At 39.4% G+C, this 24,407-nt stretch overlaps 1 protein-coding gene across 3 annotated transcripts in view; it reads right to left on the bottom strand.

Moving 5' to 3' along the window:
* Positions 1–23,850, bottom strand: part of ZC4H2 (zinc finger C4H2-type containing) — a 34,105-nt gene extending 10,255 nt beyond the window's left edge. For 2 of the 3 annotated variants that reach the window (XM_079911419.1, XM_079911420.1), the window contains exon 1: positions 23,705–23,850. In XM_079911419.1, the coding sequence (XP_079767545.1) occupies positions 23,705–23,757 (53 nt within the window). In that variant the 5' untranslated portion in view covers positions 23,758–23,850. Of the gene's footprint in view, positions 1–23,421 lie in introns of all 3 variants that reach the window. The other variant, XM_079911418.1, reaches the window with a different exon arrangement.
* Positions 23,851–24,407: the final 557 nt, after the last annotated feature.

The following is a 24,407-nucleotide window of genomic DNA, read 5'->3' on the forward strand; positions in this document are numbered from 1 at the left end:
TTTGCACCTCTGTCAAAAATCAGTTGGCCATACTGTGTGGGTCAATTTCTGGATTCTCAATTTTGTTCCAATTACCTATGTGTCTGTCCCTTTGTCAGTATCACACAATCTTTTTTTTTTTTTTTTTTTTTTTTTTTTTTGTGGTACGCGGGCCTCTCACTGTTGTGGCCTCTCCCGTTGCGGGACGCGCAGGCTCAGCGGCCATGGCTCACGGGCCTAGTCGCTCCGCGGCATGTGGGATCTTCCCGGACCGAGGCACGAACCCGTGTCTCCTGCATCGGCAGGCGGACTCTCAACCACTGCGCCACCAGGGAAGCCCAGTATCACACAATCTTAATCACTGTAGCTATATAATAAGCTTTGAAATCAGGAAGAGTGATTTCTCCCATTTATTTTTATATCTCAAAATACTTTTGGCCATTCTAGTTCTTTTGCCTTGCCATATAAATTTTAGAATAATTTTGTCTATATCTACCAAAAATCTTTCTGGCATTTTGATGGGAATTTTATTAAATTTGTACGTCAGTTTGGGAGGATTGGCATCTTTACTATATTGACTCATCTTCCAAACCCTGGATACAGTGTCTCTCTCTATTTAGATCTCCTTTGATTTGTTTTATTAGCATTTTGTAGTTTTCAGCATAAAAGTCCTATGCATCTTTTGTTAAATCTTTGTTTCACTTAGGTATTTCATGTTTCTGAGTGCTTGTAAGTGGTTTCATGTTTTGTAATTATAGTTTCCACATGCATATTTGCTATTTGTTTTTAATGCTGATCTTACATTCTGCAATCTTGCTGACTCACGTATTAGATGTAGGAGTTTTTTGGTTTTTTGTTTTGTTTTTGACTTATCAGGATTCCCTACATAGACAAATCATGTTATCTGCAAACGAAAACAGTTTTATTTCTTCCTTTCCATCTTGTACGCCTTTTATTTACTTTCCTGCCTAATTGTCCTGCCTAAAACCTCTAGTGCTATATGGACTAGCGGTGCTGAGAGTGGACATCCTTGCCTTGCTCGTGATCTACGTAGGACAGCATTCATTCTTTGACAAGTAAGTGTATTGTTAGCTAGCTGAAGGGTATTTGTAGATGTACTTTATCAAGTTGAGAAAGTCCCCCCACCCCCATTCCTAGTTTTTAAAAGAGATTTTATCATAAATATGTGCCGACTTTTGTCAAGTGCTTTATCTGTATCAATTGACATAGTCATGCGATTTCTCTTCTTTAGCCTTTTGATATGATAAATAATATTGATTGATTTTTGAATAACAAACTAGCCTTGCATCTCTGGAATAAACCCCTCTTGGTCATGGTGTCAATTCTTTTTTAATATATTGCCGAATTCTATTTGCTAATACTTTGATAACGATTTTTACATCTGCAATCATGAAGGATATTAATTTATAATTTTCTTGTATTGTCTTTGCCTGAAATTGTTTCAGGGTATTAAGGGCTTCATAAAATAAATGGAGATGTGTTCTTTCCACTTCTGCTTTTTGGAGAGACTGTTAAGAAATAGGGTTAATTCTCTTTAACCATTTGTTAGAATTCTCCAGTGAAACCAAATGGGCATGGAGGTTCTGGTTTTGGGGGTTGTTACTTTACAAATTTAATTTTCTAAATAGTTTCAGGGTTATTCAAATTATCTATTTTATATCAGGTGAGTTGTGGTAGTGTTTTTTGAGAATCGGTCCATTTCATGTAACTTGTTTAATTTACACGAGTAGAATTGTTCATAGTATTCCTTTGCTATTCTTTTGAAGTCTGTGGGGTTGGTAGTGACATTTTCTGTTTCATTCCTGATGTCTGTAATTTGTGTCTTCTCTCTTTTTTCTTGGTTAGGGTTGCTAGAGGTTTTTCAATTTTATGTATTTTTTCAAACATTAAGCTTTCTGTTTCATTGATTTCCCTACTTTTCTTTCTGTTTTTAATCATCAATATCTGCTCTTATCTGTATTATTTCCTGTTTTCTGCTTGCCTCGGTGTTATTTTGCTCTTCTTTTCTAGTTTCTTGAGGTAGGAGCTTAGATTATTAATTAGAGGCATTTCCTCTGTTCTAAAGTAAACATTGGTGCTAAAAATTTCCCTTTCACCACTGCTTCTGCATCATCCCATTTTGATATGTTCATTTTTCATTTTGATATGTTTCATTTTCACTCAGTTCAATGTATTTTTATTTCACTTGAGACTTCATCTTTGAAACATGCGTTATTTTAGATTTTTTTTATTATTACCTTTTTCCTGGTATTTTTTCTGACTTCTTGATTTCTAGTTTGACTTTATTAATGCCAGAGAACACACTGTATTCCCTGTCTTTTAAATTTGTTAAGAATTTTTTTTTGTATCCCAGAATATGGTCTATCTATATTGGTATATGTTCCATGGACACTTGAAAAGTATGTATATCCTGTTGTTGGGTGGAATGTTCTATAAATGTTAATTAGATCCTGTCATTGATGGTGTTGTGGAGCTCTATACCCTTGCTGATTTTCTGTCTAGTTCCATCAAATGACAGACGTATGTTAAAGACCCCAGCTATAATTGTGGCTTTGTCTATTTCTTCCTTTGGTTCTGTCAGATTTGCCTCTCATATTTTACAGTTCTGTTGTTGGTGTATACCCATTTAGGACTGCTAGGTCTTCTTGGCAGACTGACACTTTTGTCATTATCTAATGTACCTCTCTGTACCTAGTAATTTTCTTTGCTCTGAAGTCTACTTTATCTGATATTAATATATCCATTCCTGCTTTCCTTGGATTAATGTTTCCATGGTATATCTTCTTTCATTATTTCAACATACCTATATCTTTATATTTGAAGTGAGATTCTTGTAGACAGCACATAGACGGGTCATATTTTTTAATCATCTTGGCTGACCAGTATTTGGATTGCAATATTTAGGCCATTTATATCCGGTGTACTTATTGATAAGTTAGAACTTAAGTGTATCATTTAATTTTTGTTTACTATTTGATCTCTCTCTTATTCGATTCTCTGTTTCCTTTTTGCTGCCTTCCTATCTTTAATTGAATGTGTTTTGGAATTACATTTTACCTATACTGTTTTTAAGTGTATCTCTTTCTATAGTTTTTTCAGTGGTTGCTCTAGGTATTATATTTCATAATTTATCATAGTCTTCTGTGTCATCTTTTTATTAGGGTGAGTGAAGAGTAGAAACATTACCTCCCTTTTTGCCCCCTTTACCCTCCACCATTTATAATATAACTATCTGAAATATTTCTCCTACATAAGAGTTATGTTTGTAGAGAACCATATTACTGCTTCCACCATCAGAAATGATTTAGAAAACTAAACAGGAGAAGGAAAATGTAATGTATTTTAATTATATTTTTACTCTTTCTCTTGGTTTTTCTTCCTTCCTGATATTCCATGTTGTCTTCTTTTAGGAAAGATTCCTTTAGCTATTATTATTTTAGGGTAGATCTGCTGGTGACAGATTCCCTTAGTTTTCTTCATCTGAGAATGTCTTAATTTATTCCTCATTCTTGATGGATATTTTTGCTACATGTAGTATTTGCGGTTGATAGTTCTCTTCTTTCAGGACTTGAAAAATCTTGTGCCACTTCCTTCTGGCCTCTATATTTTCTGATGAGAAATTCACTGTCATTCAAACTATTTTCACCTATAGGTAAGGTGTAATTTCTCTTTGACTTGTTTAAGGCATTCTTTGTCCCTAGTTTTCAGACATTAACCATGATGTGTCTTGGTGTGGATTTCTATGAGTCTATCCTCTCTGAATCACTTGGCGTATATCTCTTGACGAATCTGGAGAGTCTTCAGCCATTATTTCAAATATTTTTAAATTTCACCCTCTTTTTTCTCTGTAGATAAGGCCTCTCTGTTGTGTAATTCCTCTTCCTTCCTTCCTTATGCCTTCCTTCCCTTTTATCCCCATTTCCTACACCATTTACGCCCCACATAGGCAACCATTCAAAACTACTTAATGCCTATTTATTGTGTTGCATGTGCTCTTCTCAATGGTAAATTATTGATGTATATTAAGGAGAGAAAAGGAGAGGAAGGAGGAGAGGGAGAGGGAAAGAGAGTGTGTGTGTGTGTGTGTGTGTGTGTGTGAGAGAGAGAGAGAGAGAGAGATCTAGAGAGTGTGAGCGTTATGGACTGAATCGTGTCCCTCCAAAATTCATATGTTGAAGCCCTAATCCCCAATGTGAGTGTGTTTAGAGCGGGGCCTTTAGAGAGGTAATTAAGGTTAAATGAGGTCATAAATGTGGGACCCTAATCCAATTGGACTGGTGCCCTTTGAAGAAGAAGAAGACACACCAGAGGTTGCCTCCTCTCTGTCTCTACATGCACAGAGGAAAGGCCATGTGAAGACATAGCAAGAAGGCAGCTGACTATAAGCCAGGAAGAGAGCTCTCACAAGAAAGCAAATTTTCTTGCACTTTGACCATGGACTTCTAGCCTCCAGAACTGTGAGAAAAGAAATGTCTGTTGTTTAAGCCACCCAGTCTGTGGTATTTTGTTGTGGAAGACTGAGCAGATTAACACAGATTTTGGTACCATGAAGTGGGGTACTACTTTAATAAAAACCTAAAAATGTGGAAGTGTATTTGGAACTAGATGAGGAGTAGAGGCTGGGAGAGGTTTCAGGCGCATGCTAGAAAAAGCCTATATTGCATTGAAGTGACTGTTGGTAGAAACATGGACATTAACGATGCTCCTGGTGAGGTCTCAAAGAGAAAAGAGGAACGTGTCATTAGAAACTGGAGAAAAGGTGATCCTTATTATAAAGTGGCAAAGAATTTGGCTGAATTTTGTTCTAGTCTTCTGTGGAAGGTAGAGCCTGTGAGCAATGAAATTAGATATCTAGCTGAGGAGATTTTTACGCAAAGTGGTGAATGTGAAGCTCAGCTGCTTATAGTAAAATGCAAGAGGAGAGAGAGAAATCAGCAGAATCATTAAGCAAGGTGAACCAGAACTTGAAGATTTGAAAAATTCTCGTTCTATCCATATTGCAAAAAATATAAAGCATCTTCTGGAGAGAACACCAAGGATGTGGCTAGAAAACCACTCCTTGAGGAGATTACTCATTATTTTAATTAGGTATCTCAGCAGAAGTCAGGAACAGAGATGGGATTATACAAGCACAGGCACTGTCAGCATGGACCAAGGGGAGCAGAGGGAGGATGAAATAAAGGAAAGTTTTTGGAATCTACAAGGCAGGACAATAGAGTTACTTAGCTGCAAACATGCTTCATCCTTCAAGTAAAGGAAAGAATGACACCAAAGGTGATTAAGAGATCATCAGGGCTGCCATTCCCACCATTGGGTCTAGACCTAACAGGCCCTGGGGGCAAGGCTGTTGCCTCCTCAGTTTCAGTAGGACAGGCTTCCCCTGACTACTGCCTCAGGAGAAAGGCAACAGCAAGGGGCTGTGAGGGTGGGGGTGATACTGCCCAAAGCATCCAGCCAAAGATTATTCTCCAGTCTGAAAAATCTAATGAAATTTGCCTTGCTAAGTTTTGCACTTTCTTGGGATCTATCATCCCTCTCTTCTTTCTGGTTTCTCCCTTTTCAAAAGGGAATGCCTATCCTATGCTTGTCCTATTACTATACTTGGGAAGCAGATCATTTGTCTGGTTTCACAGCTGGAGGGGAATTTCGCCCTTTGGATGAATCATAACTCACGTCTCATCCAAACCTAAATTAGGTGATATTTAGATGAGACTTTTGACTGGACATAGGTTCTGGAGCACATTAAGACATTTGGGGCTGTTGGGAAGGGATGAATGAATTTTGCATGTGAGAAAGACATGCATTTGGTGGGAGGCATAGGGAGGAATGTTATGGAATGCATTGAGTCCCCTAATATACATATGTTCAAGCCCTAACCCGCAAAGTACTTTGAGGGAACTTTCAGGGAGGTATAAGGTTAATCTCCAAAATATTTGGAGAGAGAATTTTAGGGAGGTGTAAGGTTAAATGAGGTCATCACAGTAGAGCCTTAATCTGGTTGTATTGACGTCCTTATAAGTAGAGGAAGGGACGCATGAGCTCTTTCTGTCTCCACACAAGACCAGAGGAATGGCCAAATGAGGACATGGGGAGGAAGCAGCCATCTACAAGACAGGAAGAGAGCCCTTACCAGAAATCAAAATTTCTGGTATCTATATCGTGAATCTCTAGCCTCCAGAATTGTGAGAAAATAAATGTCTGCTATTTAAGCCACCCAGAATGTGTTATTGCTTTGTGGCAGAATAAGCTGACTAATACACGTGTGCCTGGGCACACGCGTGCGTGCACACACACACACACACACGCACGCACACACACGGTATAGACTAATGATAACATATAGTTTTCACATGGCACTCTGATGTTAAGATACAGGATTCCTTGCTTCTAAGTGTGGTCATCCACCACATTTTACCTGTCCACCCTTCCAAGGATAAACTCTCACTTTGTTTCTATATCCCCCCTCCACAAACAATACTTTGATGAATTTTCTTGTACCTGTCTGAGTAAATTTAGGGGGCTATATCCCAGGAGTGGGAAATCTGGCGCACAGGTAACGTGTATTCTTATTTCATGTAAGCAGTGCCAATTTGCTGTGCAAGATGGCTACACCATTTCACACTCCCACCAGTAGTGCATGAGGGCACCTGTTATCTGTGCTTGTACTCAGAAAGGAGGAACAATGGGGAAGCTTAGGGGATGCCCCAACTGGAGACCTGTAACAGAATGCACCCTGAGCTGGTCTCATTTCTCTCTTAAACAACCTCTGCCTGACTCACCCAGCAGCTCTATCTTACCACCATCAAGATCTGATTAAGAGCTTTGACTAGTTATTGCTGCTCTGCCCACCCCCATGCCCCATCCCTGATCTCTGGGGGTTAAATAGAATTTTATCTGGAGCTCTCTGTATGTATTTGGGCATTTTCAGTGAAGCCAAGCCCTTGGCACAGACGGCAGACAAGTGATTCACATACAGCCAGTGGGACTCACAGACCAATGTGGGTAGGACCTGAGCACATGTGACTCTCCAGGCTGGGAGGGACCTTCAAAGGCATCTATCGTCCCTTTGCCAACCACTGCTTAAGTGCTTTCTATAACATCACTTCCAAGTGTTCAATTAGGCCTTCCTTGAACAACGTAGTCACAGAGCTCTCACTATTTCTCTAGACAATCCATTCCTTCTATAGGCAGCTCCAACAATTTGAAAACCCTAGGGTCACACAGAACACAGATCAGATGCTCCTTGTCCCCCCCACCTTATTCATTTTCCCCCCGTCCATAATAATAGAACCTCTGATTTTCATCTGGGCATGTGACACCTTGACTAAGGGCTGTATTTCCCTCTCTCCTTTGCAGCTGTTTGTGGCCATGTGACAATGTTCTGGCCAGTGGGATGAAAACACATGTGATATGTGCAACATCTAGGCTGTGACCCTAAAGGGAAGGAGTGTGCCATTCACTTCTCCTTTGCCCTCTTCCCACTGCCTAACATGTATACACAACATCAAGTCATCTTCAACCCTGTAGATGAAGGCTACACCCTGCACATGGTGAAGCAACAATATAAAAAGGGCCTGAGTCCCCAACATGGAATAACCACACAAACCACAGGTCACTTGTTCCCAGACTGATAATGTGAGAGGGAAATGAACTTCTGTCTTGTTTTAACCACTGTTAATTTGGAAGCAAGTTGGATTAGCTTTACCAATAAACATCCCAGTTAATTGGCTACTGTATTTAATTGAATCTAAAATGCCATTGGACATAGGGTACACATTATCTTATGGACTACTAAGAGAAAAATGCTACCTATTATATTATGACAAAATGTTTTCTTTTAATTTAAATGTTCATTTAATAGTTTTTGAAAGAGCTCTGGTAGACTGACTTAAGACACTATTTTAATCAGACTCTTCTAGTCTGAGTCATTTCTCATACACAATAACTTTTTATTTCAAGGGAAAACCATGATGAACTCGTTTTGAAGATACTTTAAATGTCAATTAAACTCAACACATACAGTGATAATCATGCACATAATTCAATTGAAGGGATGATAATATGAACAGCCATGGCCAAGTTCGCATGTGCCAATGCATGAACAATAACACAATTCCCTCTTGGCCAATGGCAGTTGTAAGGTAGAATTGTATTTAAGACACATCCTGACTTTAGATTTTTAAAATATAAAATATGTGTGTATTAAATGGTGAAATCTGGTCCTTTAAAACCAAATTTGGGGAATAACTTTCACTTCCACTCTAGTCAAGATAGAGTAACAGGGACCAGATTTACCCACCTATGCAAAATAACTAAAAGCAAAACAAACAAAAACACCAAGACAAAATATATGAAAAAAAAGTGGTGCTCAAGTCATTGGATATCAGGCAAGTAAGGTCAGTGATCTCTGAGAGATGGAAAAGCTCAGATGAGCCTGAAGATTGCCCCATCCTACTGCCTAGAGAAATATTCTAGACTGCAAGACAGGGATGGGGAACTCAGACAGAGCCTGGCCATCTCCCTCAATTGAGGAAATGGAGATATGAGTCTGGAGAATCCAAGGAAACTCGAGTTCACAGGAAAGAGTTTTGGAGAGGGGAGACCTGTGTAGAGATAGAATGCTTACAATTTTCAGAGGCTCCCCCTCAAGTACTCACTGAATTATTGATCAGCACATGTGTGTAAGGAAAGTAACTACCTGAAGCCAAGGAAAGAAAGACCTCAAAGGATTAGAGGAAACAGTGATCAGAGTCCACAAAGGGCTGAGTATAGTGACTGTTCCAAACAACAAAGGTAGAAAATATTCACAATTTGTATAGCATTAGAGTACAAAGACAAGTTCTGCCTCAGTAATGAGGAAAATGAGCTCTACACTAAATGCTGATATGGTCCCACTTAACTAAGCTGAAAAGCAAGGCCCAGAAGGATAAAACAGATTCCAAGTGTCTTAATGGCATGCCATAAGGAAGCTCAAGAATATTTATAGGAATGCAAAAATATGCAGTCAACAAGGTAAATTTGAAAATGTCTGGCATCCAACCAAACCTTGCCAGGTGTGCAATTTGAAGCAGGAAAAATGCAATCCACAATGTTGAGAATAAAAATCAAAACTAACCAAGAAATGACATGGTTGATAGAACTAGTAGCCAAGGATACAAGTAGTTATTATAAATGCATTTCATATGTTCAGAAAGCTTGAGGAAATACTGGCCACATTAAGTAAAGTTGTGGGAGAGATGAAAAATACCCAAATAAAATATCTAGAGATGAAAACTACAATGTCTGAGGTGAAAACTACATTAGTCAATTTAGACAATAAAGGAGAAAAGATTAATGAACATGAAGACATACCAATAGAAAGTTTCCCAAATGAAATATATAGATAAAAATGGTCAAAAAAATAAACAGCATCAGCAAACTGTGGGACAACTTCAAGTGGCTAAAAGTACATGTAACTGGAGATGAAGAAGGAGGAAGAAAAGAAAAATATTTGAAAAATTAATAACTGAAAATGTTTCAAATTTGATGAAAACTATACATGCACTGATCCAAAATGTTCAACAAGTCTCAAGCATGGGAAGCAGGAAGAAAACTACACCAAGTCATATCACAATGAAATTGCTCAAAACCAAAGATAAAGAGAAAATCTTAACAGCAGCCCAAGGAAAAAAGGCATGCTACCCAAGAGGAAAGAAGTAGGATCGAAGCAAGATGACAGTGGCATATTATTTTTAAAGTACTGGGAAAAAAAAAAGAAAAAACCTCTGCCAATATAGAATTCTTTACACATTGAAAATAACTTTTAAAAACAAAGGTGAAATAAAGACTTTCTGAGACATAGAAAAGTTGGGATGCTACATCACCAGCAAACCTGCTCTATGATAAATGTTACAGTATGCTCTTCACGCAGAAAGAAAATAGTAGCAGAGGAATACAGAGCATCAAACACGGAAAAATATAATGACTCTTTTTCTTATTATTTAAATTCATTAAAAAGATAACCAACAGTTTAAACCAAGAAGTGCATCAATGTCATAGCACAGAGGGCAGAAAGGGAGAAATAAAACTACAGTGCTGTAAGTTTCTTATACTATATCTGCAGTAGTATGAGATCACTTGAAGATAAACTGTGACAAGTAAAGATGTATATTATAGACTCTAAAGCAACTACTAAAATAATAAAAACCAGAATAATATCTAATAAGTCAGAAAAACAGATCAAATGGGACCATAAAATATACTTAATCCAAAAGAAGGCATAAAGGGAGGGGAATGGGAACAAAAAACAGATGAGATAAATGGAAAACAAAAAGGTGGTAGATCTCAACCTAACCATATCAACAAGCATATTAAATATAAATAGTCTAAACACCCTCAATTAAAAAGCAGATTGCCAGATTGGAAAAAACAAGCAAACAAACAAACAAACCAAACTGCGGACTGCCTATAAGAATCCCACTTTAAATATAAGGGAACAAGTAAAGGTGAAAAGATACACTATGCTAACACTATTCAAAAGAAAGCTGTCTAAATGCAGTGTGGTACCTTGGAAATCCTATCAAAATCTCAGCAGGCATTTTTGTAGAAATTGATAAGTGAAACCTAAAATTCACATAGAAATGCAAAGGGCCTAGAGTAGCCAAAACAACTCTCAAGAAGAATTGCAAAGTTGGAGAACTTACAATCCCTGTTTAAATAATTATTTTAAAGCTGTAGTAATCAAAACAGTGAAGTATAGGCATAAAGATACACAAATAGACCTATGGAGCAGAACAGAGAGTCCTGTAATAAACCCACAAATATGGAAAGCTGATTTTTTTTACAGTGATACAAAGGCAATGCTGTGGAGAAAGAATGGCTTTTTCACCAAATGGTCCTGAAACAACTGGATATCTACATGCAAAAACAAGCAAAAGGCTTCAACCTATACTTTGCATCATATACAGAAATTAAGTGAAAATGGATTATAGGCCTACATGTAAAACTTAAAATTTCTGGAAGAAAATCTTTGTGACTTTGGCTTAGGCAAGGTTTTTCTTTATGTGATATAAAAATCACAATCCATAAAAAAAGAATACTGATGAGTAAGACTTCTTTATCAACATTAAAAACTTCTGCAATTCAAAAGACACTCTTAAGAAAATGAAAAGACAAGTTGCAAACTGGGAGAACATCTTTGCAAAGCATGTATCTGTTGAAGGCCTTGTATCCTGAATATATAAGGAACACTCAAAATTCACAATAAGTAAATATATAACCCAACTGAAAAATGAGCAAAAGGTTTGAATAAACACTTCACCAAAGAAGACAGATGGATGGCAACTAAATGCATGAAGAAGATGTTCAACAGGATTAGAAATTGGAACCTTCATACCCTGCTTCTGGGGATGGAAATTGGCACAACCAACTTGGAGAACAGTTTTGCATTATTTTAAAAAGTTATACACATGCTTGTCATATGACCCAGAAATTTCACTCTAGGAATCTAACCAGGAGAAATGAAAACATATTTCCACACAACGACTTATATGTAAAGGTTCAGAGCAGCATTCATAAGAGCCAAAAGGTGGAAACAACCCCAATGTTCATGTGGTGAGTGAATAAACAAAATGCAGTATATCCATACAATGGAATACTGTTTGCCAATAAAAAGGAAAGAAATACTGATATATGGTACAATGTGTATGAGCCTAAAAGACAATATGCTAAATTATGTGCAATGTCCTGAAAAGGCAAATCTATAGAGACAGAATATATATTACTGGTTGCCTAGGCCAGTGTGTGGGAAGAGAGATGGACTGATACTGGGCATAAGGGCTCTTTTGGGGATGCTGGGGATGTTCTAAAATTGTATTGTGGTGATAGTTGCACAACTCTGTACATTTACTAAGAGTCATTGAATTGTACAGTAAGTCCCCTACATATGAACAAGTTCCATTTCAAGAGCACGTTTGTAAGTTCAATCTGTTCGTAAGTCCAACAAAGTTAGCCTAGGTACCCAACTAACACAATTGGCTATATAGAAAAGTACTGTAATAGGTTTATAATACTGTTCACACAAATAATACATAGAAAACAAACACAAAAAATAAACATTTTTAATCTTACAGTACAGTACCTTGAAAAGTACAGTAGTACAGTACAACGTTTGGTGCTTCTTAGCAGTATCAGCTGCATCACTGCTGCTTTTACGCTTCTGGACATCCTGGGCTTGAAATAAAGATACTTACTACTGTGCTCTATACAGTACTGTACAGTAAAGTACACAAAAGTACAACCACTTGTAGAAGATGCGCCCACATAACAATGCACGTCAGACACGTGAACTAATTTACATGATTGGACATGTGAACACAGGTTTGCATCTTTGAAAGTTCACAACGTGTAGGGAACTTACTGTATACCAAAAATGGATGGTTTCTATGGTATGTAAATCACAACTCAATAAAGCTGTTAAAAATATATCCTCCAATGTCTTCTTACTGTACCCAGAATTAAATCTAAACACACAAATTCTAAGCTCTTTGTACCCCTCTGCTCCTGTTTTCCCAGGAAAATGAGTGATTCGTCAAAAGTCTTGTGTAAATAAAACAGATTTTAAATGGATTTGGACAAATGAGGTACCCGGGAGGAATGGGAAGTGGGTTAGTGATGAAAAAAAGAAATGGGGACTTGTTACCCTTGTGGTTGATTGTCTACACCATGCTGTTCAGGCTTAGGATTTAATGCCCAGCCTTCCATGCTCTATCCAGCAACTGGGTAGTTTGGGCTAAGATTAAATGTAAGTAAAAGGTTGTTTCTTTCACAGATCTACAGAGTGGGCATTATGCCAGCCACTGCTTAAATGCATACACACATAACAGCTTCCTTCTCTTTTCATTTTCTATCAATCTTGCAGACAAAAAAAATGTATTAAGCAAGTGCCACTTACCCAACAGTGTGCTGGATCCTGGGGGTGACTGAAGAGAAGACCCCTTCCTTCAAGTAAAATTATTGATTGTGGTCCAATATAGAAAATAGATCAAATCATAACTATTATGGTTCAAGTGGAAGTGGGTCCCAGAGTCTTTATTCTCTCCTCAAATCCAACCCTGCCTGACTCTACCAGAGTGGCCCTTGATACACCTCCCTGCAACTCCCAGGGCTCCTCAGAACATTACTTCAAAGCCACCAATAAAATCTATCCTCTTCATTTCAGAAATGAAGAAACAAATGTCCAGAATGGGAAAGGAACTAGCCCAAGAGCATGCAGCTATGGTCCTCTGAGTCCTCTACATGTACAGACTTTCAAATGAAGCAATTTGAAATCTGGATAATTATATATATAAGAGCCTTCTAGAAACTGACACCATGCCATATTTCTGTCTGTAAACTCCATGTCATCTAGCACACTGCTTTGGCTCAACAATTACATTTGGAGTGACAATAATGAATGCAAATAAGTGGTAAGTCCAGGGTACTGACTGTAATCTCAGTAGTCTCAGAGAAAGAAAGATATTACCATGGGTGGGGGGCTTTAATTCATTCAGTTAACATTTACTAAGAGTGTATAAGTTCCAGAAACTGGGAAGGAATTGGGTGTTAAGAAAGGATTTATTTAATAAAAATATCTATCTATCTATCTATCTATCTATCTATCTATTTTTGGTGTCTACTATGTTCCAGCAACTGTGCTGGGCACTTGATACGCTATCTAATTTAATCTTCATCATGACCACATAATTAGGTGTGTTTAGCTTCATTTTTACAGATGAAGAATTTGAGGCTGCGAGAAGTAAAGTGACCTGCCCAACATCACAAAGCCAGGAAGTGCAGAATCCAGTGTGCTGAACCTGATGACCTTTTCACCATACCAAGGAACTTTCCTCATATGATTTATTTCAAGGCATGGAAAACAAGCCAATGGGGTGAATCTTGTCCTGGATCAGTCAGTCACCAATTTTAAGGGTGAAATAGGGCACATCATGGAACCTCTTGGAAGCTTGGAAATTCTATCTACCTGAGAAGTAGGACTCAGTGTAGCCCTGCAAAGAGTTGTTGGATGCCTCCACGAGATGGAATCTGTGGAATGTTTGGCCCTACAAGTGAGGAAAGCATCCAAGTCATTAAAGACCCAATTTTATATGGAAAATGTCCTAATGAAATCCTCCCAAGAGGCTAAGGCGCAGCTGGTATGGCCACGGAATCCCAGGAAATCCACAGAATACTTCCTTAGGGTTTTCCACAATCACTGGGGCTACAGTCTTACTTAAATCTTGAATGAAGATTCCTGACCTCCCTAGGCCACAGCCTCTCCAGACAGAGTCCTGGACCAAGACAAAAATATTCAGCTGGCTAACTTCTTTCCAATGGCTCTTTGCTGACTAATGTGGAGAAGGAAGGATAGAGAGCAGGAGAGGTTCTAGGGCAATGGATCATCTATTCCTGGGACAAACTTGGCGGGCTCAACTGTCACCCAGCTTAAGGAGTGACTTAGCCCCAACACTCACTCAACAAGCAGAGTAGGAAAGCTGGGACCTGTAGGACTTGAGGATGGGCAGACAAAGTGAAGACACTGGCTAGCAGAGTTGGATGGAAAACTGCCCAGATTTGTTGATGAGCTAAGGGAATGGTGGAAAGTGGACAGATCCAGAATATATTATATAGGCATAATCCGCCAGGTCTTACTAATGCAGTGGTTTTTCCAAGTGTGTTCCCTGGACCAGCAGCAACAGCATTGCCTGGGAACTTGTTAGAAATGCAAATTCTCAGGCCTTCCGAATAAGAGACTCTGAAGATGGGACCCAGCAATCTAGGTTTCAACCACCCGCCAGGTGGAGCCTAATGCACGCCCAAGTTTGACAACCACTGTGCTAGTGTTTTGGATACATGGAGTAATAGAGGGAAGAATGAAGAATGATTCCAGATTTGGGGATGGGGGTGACATTTACTAGTGATGGGGGAGACTAGGAAAGGAGAGTGGGGGTGGGGATGCGGGTAAAGTTGACAGTTCTGTTGGGGTCTGTTTAAGGTGCCAGTGATATATCCAGTGGGGTTGGTTAAGTGGGAAGTTGGATATGTCAGTACAGAACTCAGGGGAGAGATCAGAGCTATTCACCTTGATTCTAAGATCCTTGAGAAGAGGTCTAATTCATCTTAGACTCTGAGAATATCCCAGCCCTGTGTATGACCTAGAACAGGTGCTTGGTAAATGTAACTGAATGAAAAAAAAGGAGCCAGCTTTTCCTGCCTACTCTAGTCTGATGAGAACATTGCCTAAGTACCAAGTGTTCTTCCATTTAATATCTATTTGTGCATCTGGAAAAGCAGCTACTGTTGGAAAAGAAGTTTTCTTTGAAAAGTTCACCTTGAAGACTTTCTTATAGCTTAGCACCAAATGTCAACTCCCTTGCATTCTCTCTCCTGTAGTCAGAATTGGCTTGACTTGCCCATTCCTAAGTCCCAGAGTTGCCAGCTGTTCTGTGACTTGTTGTTGAGTGAGCACTGGGGCCAAAGCTGACTTAGTTTTCAAGCGAGGTGATAGTGGAGCCTGCTGAAGCTGCCACAACAATGACAGAGGGAAGGAAGGAAGGAAGGAAGGAAGGAAGGAAGGAAGGAAGACAGACTCATGTCAATTCAGAACTTTACCATAGGGGGCTTCCCTGGTGGCGTAATGGTTGAGAGTCTGCCTGCCAATGCAGGGGACATGGGTTTGTGCCCCGGTCCGGGAAGATCCCACATGCCGCAGAGCGGCTGGGCCCGTGAGCCATGGCTGCTGAGCCTGCGTGTCCGGAGCCTGTGCTCCACAACGGGAGAGGCCACAACAGTGAGAGGCTCGTGTACTGCAAAAAAAAAAAGAGAAAAACTTTACCATAAGGCAGAATAACTTGAGTGCTATAATAAATCTCCCTGTGAGAGCCCAAAGGGGTAAGTGATTCATTTGGACTAGAGAATTTGAGGTTTTGAAAAAGAGATGGTGTTTGCTCTGGATCTTCCTTGGAGAATAAGTAGGATTTACAGGCTTGGAATAAGGGAAGGGCATTAAGAAAGAGGGATCTGCCAGCTACATGTAAAAGAATGAAATTAGAACACTCCCTAACACCATACAGATAAATAAACTCAAAATGGATTAAAGACCTAAATATAAGAATTGACAGTATAAAATTCTTAGAGGAAAACATGGGAAGAACACTTTCTGACATAAATCACAGCAAGATCTTTTTTGTCCACCTCCTAGAGTAATGAAAATAAAAACAAAAATTTTAAAATGGGACCTAATGAAACTTAAAAGCCTTTGCACAGCAAAGGAAACCATAAACTTAACGAAAAGACAACCCTCAGAATGGGAGAAAATATTTGCAAATGAAGCAATGGACAAGGGATTAATCTCCCAAATATACAAACAGCTCATGGAGCTCAATACCAGAAAAACAAACAACCCAATCAAAAAATGGGTGGAAGACCTAAATAGGCATTTCTCCAAAGAATACATACAGATGGCCAAGAGGCACATGAAAAGATGCTCAACATCACTAATTATTAAAGAAATGCAAATCAAAACTACAATGAGGTATCACCTCATGCTGGTCAGAATGGCCATCATCAAAAAGTCTACAAACAATAAATGCTGGAAAGGGTGTGGAGAAAAGGGAACCCTGTTGCACTGTTGGTGGGAACGTAAATTGATACAGCCACTATGGAGAACAGTATGGACGTTCCTTAAAAAACTAAAAATAGAATTACCATATGACACAGCAATCCCACTACTGGGCTTATACCCTGAGAAAATCATAATTCAAAAAGACACATGCACCCCAATGTTCATTGCAGCACTATTTACAATAGCCAGGTCATGAAAGCAACCTAAATGGCCATTGATAGATGAATGGATAAAGAAGATGTGGTACATATATACAATGGAATATTATGCAGACATAAAAAGGAATGAAATGGGATCATTTGTAGAGATGTGGATGGACCTAGAGACTGCCATACAGAGTGAAGTATTGTTTTGGCCAAAAAGTTCATTCGGATTTTTCCATAACATCTTACAGAAAAACCTGAATGAACTTTTTGGCCAACCCAATAAGTCAGAAAGAGAAAAACAAATATCGTATACTAATGCATATATGTGGAATCTACAAAAATGGTACCGATGAACCTGTCTGCAAGGCAGCAGTAGAGACACAGACGTGGAGAACAAATGTATGAACACCAAGGGGGGAAAGAGGATGTGGGATGAATTGGGAGATAGGGATTGACATATACACTAATATGTATAAAATAGATAACTAATGAGAACCTATTGTATAGCACAAGGAACTCTACTCAATGCTCTGTGGTGACCTAAATGGGAAGGAAACCAAAAAAAGAGGGGATATATGTATATTTATAGCTGATTCACTTTGCTGTACAGCAGAAACTGACACAACAGTGTAAAGCAACAATACCCCAATTAAATTAAATTAAAATTAAATTAAATTAAAATTAAATTAAAAAATACCCCAATTAAAAAAAAAATACCCCAATTAAAAAAAAGAATGAAGGACCGACATTAGCAAAGGCATGGAAAAATGGAAATATATAAAACAGTGAGGAACTTCTGTGTGGATAAAGAATAAGGTGAATGAAAATCAGAGGTAGTAGATAAGATTGGAAAGGTAGGTCTGGGACAGACTTGTGGGGGAGAGGGACATGAATGCCATGGCAACAATTATAGGCAAATGTTTATGGACATACAGTAGGAAATGACTTACAATGATAAATGAATCTTATATTGTGACCCAATACACACAAACACAGATAGAAAACTGAAACAAAAGTTCCCACAGAGAACACCTACCATTTCTTATGCAATGTATGCTGATATTTTCTATCTTATTTTGTTTAATTTTTTTTTTTTACAAATCCAACTAGCAGCTACTTCATTTCATGACCTACTAATGGCTCATGATCTGTGTTTTGAAAAATACTGCTACAGGCAATGGGAAATCGGTGAATGTGTTTGAGGAATAACATAGTAACCCCAGTGCTTTAGGAAGGTAGTTCTCATAGCAGTGTAGATGGAATTAAAAATAGGGGGCAGACTGAAGACAAGAAAGCAATTCTATAGGTAGAAAGCGATACAATATTATAATTATCCAGGTTGGTCATGATGAAGGCCTAAAACAGGACAGTGAGTGTGGAGGTTGAGAGTGGGGCATGAATATGAGCCAGATGTTGAAGGTAGGACTTGCTAACTGATCAAATGTGAGTTATAACAAAGCAAGGGTAATCAGCATCAATATCCAGGTTTCAATCTGAGGTAACTGTGCAGAGAATGATGGCATTAAACAAGTGGTTTAGTGGGAGGAGCTGGATTGGGGCAGGAAGAGACAAAGTCTTAAGAGTTGATTGACTTCAGCTGTGTCTGTGGAACAACCAGGTGGACAAGCCCAGTAGACTGTGGGATATATCAGATTGAAGCTTGGAAGGAAGTTAGAGGGTAGAGACTGGAGATATGAAGATAATATTTGAAGCTGTAGGAGTATAAGAGGTAACTCAGGAGAATGTGTAGAGAGAGAAAAAGAGAAGACTTAAGGAAAAGACTTAAGAGGACCTACTTAATGCTACAATATTTACTTCCAAAATGAGTTTTTCCTTTCTTAAGTGAGGAAAGTTTATTGTGTATGGATATGTGTGCACTAGGGCATGGATGTGTGCAATGTGTGTGTATGAATGGCATGTGCATGTTAAGGAAATATTAGTATGTATTTGGGGAGCTGGTGAAGGCCTCTGGTTGCTCTAGCAGTGGCTACACTCACTTTCTTTACCTCATGGCTTCTTCTCCTTTCCTTCTCTCTTTTCCATCTCTCCTCTTTTGTTCCATTCTTTCCTTCTCCTTTCCACATATCCACATGCTCCTTCATCACCACTTGGAAGCCCAAGAAATTGATGGGCAAAATAGACCAGTGTGGGACTTGGGGCCCAAGGTCTGCAGCATAGTGTTGGAGTGTGGTTGGGGTTAGGAGGAAAGACAGGGCTGTGAGCATGTGGTCAGAGTCAGAAGTGGGGAATGATTTGTGGTGGAAGAATCCATTCCTGAGACATTTTCCACTTCAAATTCTGCCATCAGTGTGTATGTACATGAATGTGTGTCACTATGAATGTGTATATTTCTGTGCTTGTGCCTGGGGGTGTGTCTGACTCTTAGCTTGACTTAATCAGGTTTTTGGGTGATATTATCCTCATCACTGCTACTTCAGTACAGAAGTAAAATTATTTTTTTAACAGAAATAGGCTGCTTTGTTTATAACTTTGAGGGATTTAGGATTAGAGCAGTTGAAGAACTGTGAATAATGCTTAATTAGATTATCAGCATTTGTTGAAATGCATATGCCATGTGAATAAGAGGATACATTCTCTCTTCCTTTCCTAGCTGTGTGACCATAGATAGGTTACCTAACCTCCCTGAGCCTTAGTATCCTTATCTGTAAAATGGGGATAATAATTCCTACCACAGATTTCCATTAGCAAGAGTTGAACACTAAATGAGCTAAGAGCTTTTAAATCAGTAGGTGTTCAACTAATGTTAGTTCCTTTCTCCAGTTCCTTCTACCCCTTCCTTCTCTCCACCTCTCATACATGTTTTACTGGTCCACGTGTGAAAATCGAGTTGTGTTTGTAATACTTTTCCTATTTTCAGTTCTTAAACCAAGTGATATAACGTTTGCATATTACTGTAAAATTATCAAAAGAAGGCTAATTTAAATCACTTTTGGTGCATACACATCTAGAATTATGTCTTCTTCATGGATTGACCCTTTCTCATATAGTTCAGTCATGTTTTTAAATCGACTGTCATTTCATTGGTGTATTTAGACCATTTATATTCAACATAATTATTGATATGTTAAGGCTAAGTCTGTCATTTTATTTTCTGTTACCTGTTTTTTCTCTCTGATTTAGTTTTTTCTCTTTTCTTTGCCCTGCCTTCCTGTGGGTGACTTGAACATTTTCTTCAAATTTCATTTTGATATATCTATAATTTTTTTAACTAAAGCATAGTTGACATGCAATATTATATTAGGTTCAAATGTATAGCATAGTGATTCAATATTTTTATAGATTATACTCCATTTGAAATTATAAAATATTGGCACTATTTCCCTGTGTTTTACAATACTTGTATCTTATTTATTTTATATATAGTATTTTGTTTCTCTTAATCCCCTACCCCTTATCTTGCCCCTCACCCACTTTCCTCTCCCTGCTGGTAACCACTAGTTTGTTCTCTATATCTGTGAGTCTGTTTCTGTATTTTGCTATGTTCATTCATTTGTTTTATTTTTTAGATTCCACATATAAATGACAACATACAGAATTTATCTCCTCAAAAAACTAAAAATAGAACTACCATATGATCCAGTAATACTACTCCTGTGTATATAATCCAAAGAAAATGAAAACACTAATTCGAAAAGTTACATGCACCCCAGTGTTCATAGCAGCATAATTTACAATAGCCAAGATATGGAAGAATTCTTAGTGTCCTTCAACAGATAAATGGATAAGTAAGATGGAAATTTACCTCCCTTTTACATTCTTTTATACTCCCTGCTTTAACATAAATGTCTTAACTATTTCCTCTACATACATTCAGAACCACATGAGACAATGTAATAAATTTTGATCCAATCATCAAACAGGATTCATACAACTCAAGAGGAAAAGAAATTCTGTTGTATGTACCCATGTTTTTGCCAACTGTACTCTTTCTTCCAAGGTTCCTACTTTTATTGTTTCTTTTCTGTTTTAAGACTTACTTTTTTCATTCTTATAGGGTAGACCTCCTACTGATAAATTCCCTGTTTCCTTTCATCTGAGAATGTCTTGATTATCCCTTTATTCCTGAAGGATATTACCACTGCACATAGGATTCTGGGTTGACGGTTCTTTTCCTTCAGCACTTGAAAAATGTTGTGCTACTTCCTGCTAGGGCCTCATCAGTTTCTGATGAGGAATCTGCTGACTTTCTATTTCTTTTCCCTGAAGGTACAGGTAAGATGTTTTTCCTCTTTGGCTGTTTCCTACATCTTTTCTCTGCTTCTGATTTCAGAAGGTTGACTATGATGTGTCTTGGTATGAATTTCTTTGGGTCTTTTTGATGGTGTTTGCTTAGCTACTTGGATCTAGAAATTTATGCCCTTTGCTCAGTTTGGAAAGTTTTAAGCCACTACTTCTTCAGGTACTTCTGGTCCTGCCTTATTTCTCCTCTCTTTCTGAGATTCTGTTGACATGACTGTTAGATTTTTTGTTATAGTCTCACAAGTCTGGAGGATCTGGCTCTGCTCAATTCCTTCTTTTCTTTTCTTTTCTTTCTTTCTTTCTTTCTTTCTTCTTTTTTCATTTAATTTCCCTCTGTGTTTTTACACTGCGTTATTTCTATTGTTTTATGTTTAAGTTGTCTGATTCTTTCCTCTGTCTTCTCCATCTTGCTGTTGATCCCATCCATTGAGTTTTTAGAGATTTTTTTCCAGTTTTCAAACTTCCACTTGGTTCTTCCTTGTGTTTTATATTTCTTTTTGAGACTTTCTATTTAAATGCTGAGATTTTATATTGTATCATTTGTTGCAAGTGCGTTGTGATTGCTCCCTGAAGCATTTTTATGATGGCTGCTTTAAAATCCTTGTCAGATAATTCCAACCTCTGTGTCCTCTCAACCCTGGCATCTGTTTACTTCCTCTTGCCACTGAAACTGATAATCTTGGTATGGCAAGTAATTTTTTTTCAATTAAATTTGGACACTCTGGATCTCTCTTAACACTTTTGTCTTTGCAGGCCTCCTCTGATGTGCTACTTTTGCAGGGAAGAGGGGCAGTACAAGTCCAGGTTCTCCACTGGGTCTCTGATTGACATCCAAGTTGGGGAGAGGATCTTTGTTATTGCTGGTTGAGGGTGAGAGTTCTGGCCTCTCTTAGGCCTCTTAGGATCCCATCCCAGCTAGTAGTGGTAGGAATGCCAGGTTTAACACTGGTGAGGGTCGAAGCCATGGCCCCCCATTTGGTCTATACTAGAAGGGGTCACTTTTCCTTGTTCCCAACTGTTCCTTCCCTTGGGGTTGGGTAGGGATTCCTTTAAAATCTGGTAAAAATAAGTCTAGGCTCTTCACTTGCAGGCATAAGTTTCTTATTAGCTGCACTGTTATTATGACAGCTGACATTTTCCTGCACCAAGGTGTCTCACTCCCTATATCCTGATTCTTTTGCAGAAAAAAAATTGCAATATAAACCCTGTCTACCTTTTCCTAGGCCCTGAAGGGATAGAGTGGGAAGAACAGAGCCTCTGCACACAAATTGACTGGGTTCTTGTCAAAATCTGGCATTTTCAAACTGTTTGGCTCTGGAGAAATTATTTAAATTTTCTGAGCCTCCATTTTCCCAGTTGTAAAGGAAGTGTAGGAAGTTCTCAGATAGCCAAATGCGCAATAGTAGGTCAAGCGGCTTGGCACACTAGGGGCTCAATAAATAATAGTCCCTTCCTTTTATTCTCCAGCAGAAGTAGAAATATAACCCCTGCAAAGGACAAAAAAGCCAAGGTGCTTCCCCACCACCACCATCTTGTGTGAGTCTCACCCAAGGCATTCACTCCAAGAGTTAAATCTCTTGGTCAAACTCTTATTTCTTAAAGGGACACACTTGATATCCTCCCTCATTTTTCTTCAGGTTCCTGGAAAACACTAAAGGGAACGGCCCAACCCAGGGCACCCTCAGAAGGAGGGTGGAAGCCGAGGCAGAGTCGGGTCAGTGGCGGGGAGGGGGTTCTGGCAGAGAAGAGTGGGTGAAGGAAGGCCTGGTATTGGCCCAGGCAGTCCACTCAACTGGCGTTATTGTGCTCTGAGCAAGGACAGCATCATTGCCTAGCCAATGCCACTCCTGGAGAAAAGGGGTAGGGGACGCAGGCAACACGCACTTTGCATCCCGCCCATTCGCCCATCACCTCTGGGGCCTGAGAGCAACTGTTGCAGGTGGCAACTGCCTCCCCAGTCTCCATCACTCCCATCCCCCTTCCCAAGCACCGGGTAGGAGAGGTAGAAAGTGGTAAGTGAAAGCAAAAAATACATAAGAGCGAGTGCTCTCTGTCCTCCCTGTCCTGGCCTGCAAGGGATTCCTCCGCATCCCCAGTCTGCAGCCCCCAGCAGCCGCCACCAGCCCCAATGTGTTAGACTCTGCTCTCAAAAGGCTCGCCGGAGCTCGAGGTCCTGAAGTTGAACAGAAGACTGAAAGAAACAAATCTAGACACCTAAAGAGCAAGGAGCCAAATACACCTTGCATCTTACAAACACTTTAAAAAATAATGTGTCCAAGAATGCCATTCCCCCAACTCCCACCCAAGAAGCAAAAAGCTGTCTTTGGACCAACACCCACCCACTCCCGTCCCCCCCCCCAACACAAACACACTTACACCGTGTGTCTGCATCTGGCTTTCTCAGACACATCTGGCAAGAGATTCCTCTCGGTAGGTCTGTTTCTCTGTCTGCCTCTCTCTCTCTCTCTGATAGTCTCAGTTCCGATTCTCCCCTGCCTCATTCCCATCCTTGAATTCCGTGGTGAATGGGATCCTTTTCAGTCCCCCTCCGCAAGTAGCCCAACAATAGACACTTTCCGTAGCTAGCAGCCCTCTCCCGCAGTCAGGGATTTAGGTAGCTTCGGAGGGGACTGGGAGGGCGCTGCAAAGTTCCACTTACCTGATCTCTTTAATGCTTTCCAATTTGCACATGATTTCTTGTTCATCTGCCATGCTTTTCACTCTCACTTTCACGTCCTGAGAAATGTACAAACACACAAGCCCAGGGATACAATAGACACAATGTAACCACCTCCTCCCGGCATGGGGCTCTGAGCCTGTGCGGTAGGGACATGGAGAAGGCCTGGGAGCTGTAGTCCGCAGCTCCAGGACCAGCCAGGCAGCCCGGGGGTCTGCAGGACTACAACTCCCAGAAGGCCAAGCGAGACATTCCTGTTTCTCTTCCTGCAGCTGCACTTTAAGTCAATTTGTCACAGATAATTGTGTCAAAGGTCGTGAGGAGTACAAGGGAATAGTGATATTCGTTTGGCCCGTGCGAGCGAGAGGTTGAGTGTTCTGGCAGCTGTCTGGGAACTCGTGGCTTTGGCATTCAGATGGAGGTGGAGAAGAGGTGGAAGGGAGGAGGGAGCAGCTGCAAAGGCTGAAGGATGGGGAGAGGTTGACCACGTTCCTTCCAGCTCTCCATCCATTCTAGTTACTGAGTTCAAATTTTGTCAGTCAACGAAGGAAGTACTGGGGGAGGCACTGGGTGAAGCAAAGATAAATAAAAGCAAGTCCTTGCCTTTGAGGAGCAGGAGAGAAAGAAAAGTAACCCATTAATTACAGTGCATTGTGCTGTCATAATACAGAAATGGATAAAGTGT

Source organism: Stenella coeruleoalba, assembly GCF_951394435.1.
Source record: "Stenella coeruleoalba genome assembly, chromosome: X".
NCBI classification, from domain to species: Eukaryota; Metazoa; Chordata; class Mammalia; order Artiodactyla; family Delphinidae; genus Stenella; species Stenella coeruleoalba.